The 9,194-nt window shown below is 42.0% G+C and overlaps 1 protein-coding gene across 1 annotated transcript; it reads right to left on the reverse strand.

The window, feature by feature from the left end:
* Positions 1–425: 425 nt before the first annotated feature.
* On the reverse strand, positions 426–5,989 carry cav2 (caveolin 2). The gene is made up of 3 exons (XM_021576637.3): positions 5,465–5,989; positions 4,358–4,545; positions 426–2,860 (listed from the first exon to the last, which is right to left on the reverse strand). Exons 1-3 carry the CDS (start codon positions 5,786–5,788, stop codon positions 2,710–2,712), a joined length of 663 nt encoding a protein of 220 aa, XP_021432312.1. The 5' UTR covers positions 5,789–5,989; the 3' UTR covers positions 426–2,709.
* Positions 5,990–9,194: the final 3,205 nt, after the last annotated feature.

Genomic DNA, 9,194 nt, shown 5'->3' on the forward strand with positions numbered 1-9,194 from the left:
TGTGTTGACCCAGATACGTTGAAGGCTCATAAGTCAAACAACTCATAAATCTGGGGAATTTCCCTGGACGAACGTTGTAGAACCATCATCGCAGTATGGAATATTTTTCACATTCTACCGAATCAGTAGAATGTTGTCTGTGTGTAAACCTGCAGATTATCATTATATAATATTCTTCCAAGTCAGTATTGTGCTGTGTGTAAACCTGTAGGTTATAAACTGAGCCCCAGGTCATGCGCCATAGGCCCACAGGCAGAGGCAGCTCTTCTCCTCTCTATATAGGATTGTGTCTTGTGCAATCAGACCAGCTCAGTTAGTAATTTATGACTTTTCTCTGGCACTGAGACTGAGAAACATTACCCTAGCCCTCCTGTCACAGTTCGCATTACCTTCTATGACAGACAGACATAGCAATACTCAGAACATTTTAGAAATAAGAATCTTTATTTGTGAAGAAAAGGGTCCTTTGGTACTTTACACAAATCAAAGTTTGTTGAGCAGAATTAGAATCATATCGTTGTCCATTTTTACTACATTGTTTCATCTCATTAAGAAAACCTCCAGCCTAAACTCAACATCGATACAATCCCTCCTGCAATTTTCTCTCGGTAGAGAAGAACCAATTCAGCCAAGTACAGACATGGTCTGTGAACTGTCTTGCATTACAGCCGAATGATTAGAAGTCACTGAGAGAACCGCTGCGCTTGATTGTCCCTTTCTTGCAGTCAAATGACAAACTTGCCCTCTAGTGGCCTCATGGGTGGAATGTTATTAATCGTTTTTATAATTTCATAATGAATAAACATACATTTATTTTATAACAGAAAATCCTGTGTTTCTACGTCAAATGATTTTGTTGTTGATATTTTAGTCTTCTGTGATGTAAGTAAAGGCTAATAATGGGATACATTCCATGAATTAACACATTCCAACTCTATATCTGACATGGTACAGGTGTCTTTTTTAAGCCCATAACCACATGTGTGAGGTATACCTTTGTTTCAAAGTAGATTTGTTTAAGACTACCAAGAAACACTCAGTGTGACCCTGATTCAGCACACTGCAGTAAAAGGTGAAACAAAGCACAGGGTCTTGTGTGAGTCCTATTATTGATATGAGCTGCGAAAAACTGGTGGCACCATCTGCCAGATATTTCTGTCAGAGATCTGTCTGTAGAGATTCTCTCTATAGTTGGGTTTGGAAGTAAAACATGCACGCTAGCTACTACTAGCTGCTAAAAACAAACTCAGCAGCACCTACACTCTTAGAAAAAAGGGTTCCAAAAGGGTTCTTCGACTGTCCCCATAAGAGCACCCTTTTTGTTTCCAAGTATAACCCTTTTGAGTTCCATGTAGAACCCTCTGTGGAAAGGGTTCTACATGGAACACATAAGGGTTCTACCTGGTACCAAAAAGGGTTCTTCAAATGGTTCTCTTATGGGGACAGCTGAAGAACTCTTTTAGGTTCTAGATAGTACATTTTATTTTTTTCTAAGAGTGTAGGCCATGTACCTGACAAGTGTATCAAGGCTTCACTCAATAGAATTAACTGGAGTGTATTCACCTCATTATCTTAAGGAACACAAGCAGCAAGTTCTGTCCAGTTTTTTCATGACTTCAATCAAAACATGGACAATCATGAAACATGACAAATGTGCGTGGCATATAAATAGTAAGTTAGAGAGCCAATACTCGTGTTTCATATTATATTGGACATTTAGTCCACTTCTTGTTTAAATGTATATAACTGTCTTAGGTTTTTACCGTAGGTTTTTTAGGGACGGTTTCCCAGACAGAGAAAAGCAAGCGTAATGGAGACAAAAAGGAAGCTTAATAGAGAATTTCTAGGCTTAATCTATGTCCGGGAAACTGCCCCTTAGTATAAAAGCTAACGCCCAAAAATATATCCAAAGCACTGCGAGATCAACACAGCAGTAGCAAAATAAGGCTGCACAAGTATGCAATAAGCTGCATCCCAGAATCTTGGATCTATGTACACTCTATTACAGAAAACATATGAAGCAATTCATTCATTCAATTTCCAGCTGAATTCTCTGCTATATATACACATCACATAAAAAGCAGAAACTACACAAATATTACATGTCTGCTGCCAGGGATGGTATGATGCCTTATCGTCAAAAAACATGTTGCCCTGATCTGATCGAATATGATTAAAACAGTTCTTTAGAATCAGAATCAGAACTATGGAATGACAATAATTTGTTTTGGTCACAAATGCAAAATGGTCCTTTTGGCAGTATACATAAAAACCCTTTATAAAGCTGGACACAATAACTTCTATAAACATCAAACCTTATTATTAATCTTTTGTGAAATTCCAGATGATATAAATGATCATGTTGGATCATGTTATTACCCAGATGGTGTCATGGTGTTGTCTAAGGGAAGTTTACCCCAATCAACCTTTATGACTACTTAAAAACATACCATTACTTTACAGGTAGCCGTTAGCCTTCTTATAAATGATTATATCATAATTCTAGCAGATATTATGGAGTGTTGATGTTGGCTTTATAAAGAGCTTATATATTTCAACACAAACAAGAGTAAAGGATATCTTATTTTTCCACTTAGACATATGTCAAAAAAAGTTATAGCCTTAAATAAATCATTTTTAAGTCTCTCTCATCCGACTCCCTGCTTTCCCCCCTCTGTGCGTCTTCATGACAGGGAAGGAAAGCCCCTATCAGTTGTCTGTGGTCTTGACGTGAACTGATGACAGACACCGGCCCATACTGTGGAAGAGAGGGGAGACGAGCATGTCTGTCAGGCTGCTCCAGACCACCTGGACAGAGGGCAGCGCCATTAGGCAGCTCCGCACCCCCGGCATTAGCACCCTGAAGGGAGGAGAAAAGGAAGGACCACAACAACAGGTTCAACTGTGCATCACAAACATGCAGTATTCTTCCAGTGCACATCGTGTGTAGTCGTGCATAGCTATTACACATACGTATATGTATTACATTACGAGAAACCTATAACCTTGAGTTTAATATCAAGTGCATGAGAAAGCCAAGTTGTGCTTGTTACAGACCGCAGAGTACCTCTTAACATGCATTCAACACACAGCCTTCTTCATCGTCTTAATTTGTCCCTTTGGGATATTCATAATCGTAAACAGTTAATGCAGACTTTCATGAATGCTTGTAGCCTGCAATATGTATTAAGGCTAGGGAGTGTGTTGTTATCAATGTGCCTTTCTCTAGTGCCACTGTGTCTTGTAACACTCAGCCAAACCCCAGCCATCTATTGACCAGACACAGGGTCAACTATTTGCTACAGTTGCCATTCCACCCTCTATTGATTTCTGCCTATGTCACCAACACCATATTTACATTGCTTATCCGCCATAAAAGCTGTGACAGACAGTGCCGACTTACTCTTCCTCTACACAATAACTGCGTACCAAATTGCACCCTATTTTCTATATAGTGCACTAATTTTGACCAAAGAACTATGGGCCTTATGGGTGCCATTTGGGTTGCAGACAATGGCTTTTAAGCAGAATAAATTCTGTAGAGAGACTGAGACATTGAGACATGGAGAAACTAGTCCAGAAACTGTATTAAAGGTCAGATGAAAGTTTCTTTGTGACATGCCCACAAAACAATGCCCAAAACAATATGTAGCCTATCTATTCTAGTGGAATGTCCCACTCTCCTCAGAAAATAGGCCTACGGTGCTGCAAGGCAGACTAGAATGCCAACTGTCTGGCAGGGGTTATGGGGGCATTTTTCCACTACTACTGGAACACTGCATTCCTCCTAACTTTTTATACAGTGCCTGACTTTTGGTGTTGTTTCAGCAAGTAGCCAGCCTACTAAGTGGCTCTCAGGCAGTTTGTGAATGTAAGGAGTTGCACGATATCCCTGCAACTTAAAGGAAAATACCATTCAAAAACGATCTTTTGGTATTTGTTTTCATTCGACCACTGTTGCTATAGCAAAACACATCATACTGCGACACTTTCTGACTACTGAAACAAATACCAAAAGATAGTTTTTAAGTGGTATTTTAGGCACCTGTGTCCACTGGCACGCAAATAGTACATCATGGAAAATAGGCCTATATACCTGCATATGGAAAGTTTACCAAATAATGACCAAAATCAAGTTAAAACACTTCAAACTTCTTCACAGTTTTACCCTCCCTATGATGTGAACTAACTAGCCTATGTTAATGTCAATATACCAGCTTAACTGTGCAAACTGACACGCAGTATACCACCCTCTCTGTCATCAATGGGACAAAACATTTAGGCAGCATAACAGGCAAAGGAAACATTGGCCCTTGGCCAAGCAAAGAAACAACAAGATAGCATGTGATGTTCATACCAAATATGAACACAGCTGAAGACCCCGAAGACAATACCAAGGATAAACGCCATGGGCACAGCAAGGATGGTGGTCAATATTAGGTAGAAGCCATATTTGACCAGTTCGAAGACAGCGTGACTTCCTATCCATACTTTGTCGAAGCTGTGGCTCGAACTGGGCTCTGCTATCACATCGTCAAAACCAACCTGTGGAAGGAGACATCTTGTCAGGAATCATTCATTCATATACCCATCTGTCACCATATGTCCTGTAAAATCACAAACAAACAATCAGATGTTTTTGAAGTGCAGCCAGGTCTCATAGACTAGATGTAACATAGTAAATGAAAAATCCGAAACACACACATTGGTATGATATGTTACATTTGGTATGTTTAAATAAGACAGATGGTTACTTAAGGCAAAAACGAAAATTGGGTGTTTGGTTGGGGTGGATGAGTAGGCGTATAATGCAAATGTCTAGCAACACAAAGGTTACAAGTTGGAATCTCATCCTGGACAACGGTTAGCTAATTAGCAACTTTTCAACTACTTACTACTTTTTAGCTACTTTGCAACTACTTAGCATGTTAGTTAAATCTTCCCCTAACCCTAACACTAACCCTAACCTTCACCCTAACCCCTAGTCTATCTAGAAATTGTAACATATCATGTGTTTTTCAAACATTTTTTCCATTTTACAAATTCGTAACATATAATATGAATTGTAATCCATAACATATAATAAACAATGGGTGACGGACATCCACAAATTAACAAATGAATACACAAATTAATACATAGGAAACGTGACTTAGATTTACGTATAGAATAATCCGAAATGCTCTGAGACCAGGTTGGTTCAGGAAATGGATGGATAAGAAAACTACAAATGAAAACTCACAGCCAATTTATAAACTATACTCATAGGCAAAAGCAATGATTTGTGCAGCTATTACGCATGCACAGCATACAATGTTGTTATTAGTTTATTACTTATGGCAAAGTAACAATGACATAATGAAAGTATCGAACTATGGCTTGATATAGGCATATCCACATACTGTAGTTTACTTTGTGAAACCCGAAACGCACGGTGTGCTGATACACTGATAGGGTAGCTTACCTTTAAGTGCGCGTTTATGTCATTGGGATCTCGGTCTGGAATCGCCGCATATACTTTGTCATTTTTCGACAGAATCGGTTCGATTGATCTGTTAAACTCGTCCTCGTCCATGATAATGCTCGTTTCGTAATTCACCTTTTCGAGACCCATTTTCACTTGACAGTCCTGCGACGCGGTGAGCGGCGTAGAGCTGTCGTTGGTCAGAAGCTGGGAGCGCTCTTTGCATTTGGAACTGTGCCCGTGCCGTGCGCATCTGAAACGGACCCACGCCCCGCGCGGAAAGCAGCGCAATGTGGGGTAGTAGACACAACAAGCAAAAGTCATGTCGCCATGAAATGTTAAACTAGAGGACAAACATTTTTGTATTTGACACTGTATTTATTTATACATTTGTCTGATTAGAATCGAATTATCTGAACTAGCCTATATTGAACTAGGCCAATCTTGCAAGATTGTAATGGACATTATTTGTTAATATCTCAATATGTATATCAACTGGACACTGACCACCCTAGAAATAAACTCATTCCCATTCAGATAAGCATGTGGTGTCTGAGTGCCAAGTCACAAAGAGCTTCAATCATCAGTCTCAATCATCATGGTCTCATTCCTTCACTTCCTGTTGCTCTATTTGTTCCTGTCTCCATCCACTATCACACACTCTCCAAAGAAGAGTGATGTGGAGGAGAGAGGAGGTGAGGAGGATGAAACAAGGGAGACGTACATGTGAGGTTGGGAAATATACAAAATACAAACACACACACACGTTACACACATAGAGGCTATGTTTGAATGTTGTAGTGCTCCCAACCCCCACCCTGGTAGAGAAAAACCCTTTATGGTGTGATGTCTGAGGCAGAGGATTGTGTGTGTGTGTGTGTGTGAGTATATGTATGTGTGTATGTGTTTGTGGCAGAGAAAAAAACGTTGGGTTACACAGCAACTGAGTAGGCCTACAGAGGCTGTTTACCTGTACAGAAAGCAGAAACAAACATTGAGTGCATTCATTCATTCAAATTCATTGCACTGATTGAGTTCAGTGACCTTTTTCTCTGCTGTTTTTGAACATACCAGGGAGCAATTTTAGAATCGCTCTGTCTTCAGATTTTTAAAGCCAGGATATACATACAGTGGGAAAGACATCTTGCTGTGATTATTCTCACAGTGACCCGAATGCATTTCTAATGACCACATATACCACATGTGTGTGTGCCTGCATGCATGTATTCAGGGCTGAGCCTAGCCTTTTGCGGGTCCTAAGCAACATTTTGTTGTGGGGCCCTCCCACCTCACGAGCAAAACATTTTAATGGCCCCTCTCTTGACGGTGGACAGAAAAAATATACGTTTTAGAGTTAATTTCCTGCAATTCTACACATTTTGCCATGACTTATGCCATGTTAATATGACCTCTGAGTGAGAGTGAATAACAAATGAATGAGGGCCCCCTAGAAGTCAGGGCCCCTGGGCACGTACCCTATGTGCCCGGTTGGAAATTCAACCATGATTACTACAAGTTTAGATAGCTGGCTAGACAAACTTACCAATCTACAAAGGGTTAGCTAACATGGGCTAATAGAATGACTGTCAGTGACTGACATAACAAGAGATAAACTGCTGATGCACAACCACATTTCGTTTTTTACTCAGGGGCCCCCTAGTGGCCACGGGGCTCTAAGCGATTGCTTATTAGTGATGGGGGGGAAAAAATACATACAATTACATATCGAGATATTATTATTTTGAATATATCGTATCATTTTGATAAAATCGCAATATTATTTTTGCGCTAGTTGGCTGTATCTGCACCACAACTCCAGTATTTTTCCTTCATAGCTTGTCCTCCATCATATTTTTAAACAGGAAGCCAAATTGTTTTCAGCGCTTTTATTTCTATGACTGATTAAAACTTATTTTCTCATGACTCTTGTCTCTCTGCAGCAGACATATGATGAGCAATATGTTTGGAACATCGAATCACAATATAGTCACAGTATCAAATCGCAATACATATAGAATCGTGAGAATCGCAATACATATCCTATCGCACCTAAGTACCGTGATAATATCGTATCCTGAGATCCCTGGTCATTCCCAGCCCTATTACTTATGTTGCTTATGCCTGGAACCTGCCCAGCATGTATGCATATGTGTGTGTGTGACCGTCAACTCTTTTGTCCACCACTTTGCATTTTATTTGTTGATGAACAAGGTCAGTTGGGTGTTCTTGTCTGTAGAGTGGACGTAGTATAAACAACAGGGGCCTTTGTATATAGAAAAAGTAGGTCAGGGCTGTGTGTGTGTGTGTGTGTGTGTGTCTGTCTGTCTGTCTGTCTGTCTGTCTGTCTGTCTGTCTGTCTGTCTGTCTGTCTGTCTGTCTGTCTGTCTGTGTCTGTCTGTCTGTGTCTGTGTGTGTGTGTGTGTGTGTGTGTGTGTGTGTGTGTGTGTGTGTGTCTGTGTGTCTGTGTGTGTGTGTGTGACAGCGAGGCAGAAACCCAGTCAGCAAGCGTGGTGCAACAATACAAACCCACAATCCCTAGGATTAAACACACAGGGCTTTTCTGACAGCCAAGCATTCAACGAGGGAGGCCTGGCTGGCTAGTTGGCTGGGTCGGATAGGGTTGGGTAAGGATAGAGTTAGGGAGCAACAGGGGAAGTGGCTGTTAGTGGTGGTGGTGATGGTGGTAGTGATAGTGGTGATGGTGGTGTGGGGGGGAAATGGTGGTGGTGGTAATGGTGGTGTTGGTGGTGGTGGTGTGGGGGGGCAAATGGTGGTGGTGGTGGCGATGGTGATGTTGATGGTGGTAGTGGTGGTGATGGCAGTGGTGGTTATGGTGGTGGTGGTGGTGCTGATGGTAGTGGTAGTTATGGTGGTGGTGGTGGTGGTGTTGATGGTAGTGGTGGTAGTTATGGTGGTGGTGATGGTAGTGGTAGTTATGGTGGTGGGGGTGGTGATGGTAGTGGTGATGGTAGTGGTAGTTATGGTTGTGGTGGTGGTAGTGATGGTAGTGGTGGTGATGGTGATGGTAGTGGTGGTGGTGGTGGTGGTGTTGGTAGTGGTGGTGGTGGTAGTTATGGTGGTGTTGGTGGTGCTGATGGTAGTGGTAGTTATGGTGGTGGGGGTGGTGATGGTAGTTATGGTTGTGGTGGTGTTAGTGATGGTAGTGGTGGTGGTGGTGATGGTGATGGTGGTGATGATGTTAGTGGTGGTGATGGTAGTGGTGGTGGTGGTGGTAGTGTTGGTGATGGTAGTGGTGGTGGTGGTGATGGTAGTGGTGGTGGTGGTAGTTATGGTGGTGTTGATGGTAGTAGTGGTAGTGGTGGTGGTGGTGGTGATGGTAGTGTTGGTGATGGTGATGGTGGTGGTGGTGGTGATGATGGTAGTGGTGGTGATGGTAGTGATAGTGGTGGTAGTTATGGTGGTGGTGGTAGTGGTGGTGGTGATGCTGATGGTAGTTTTGGTGGTGGTGGTGGTGGTGATGGTGGTAGTGGTGGTGCTGATGCTGATGGTAGTGGTAGTTATGGTGGTGGTGGTGGTGGTGGTGTTGATGGTAGTGGTGGTAGTTATGGTGGTGGTGATGGTAGTGGTAGTTATGGTGGTGGTGCTGGTGGTAGTTATGGTGGTGGTGGTAGTGGTGGTGGTGGTGGTGATAGTAGTGGAGGTGGTGGTGATGTAGTGGTAGTTCTGGTGGTGGTGGTGATGGTGGTAGTGGTGGTGCTGATGGTAGTGG

This window comes from Oncorhynchus mykiss, chromosome 2, assembly GCF_057628025.1.
Source record: "Oncorhynchus mykiss isolate SJ-2025 chromosome 2, ASM5762802v1, whole genome shotgun sequence".
Classification (NCBI taxonomy): Eukaryota; Metazoa; Chordata; class Actinopteri; order Salmoniformes; family Salmonidae; genus Oncorhynchus; species Oncorhynchus mykiss.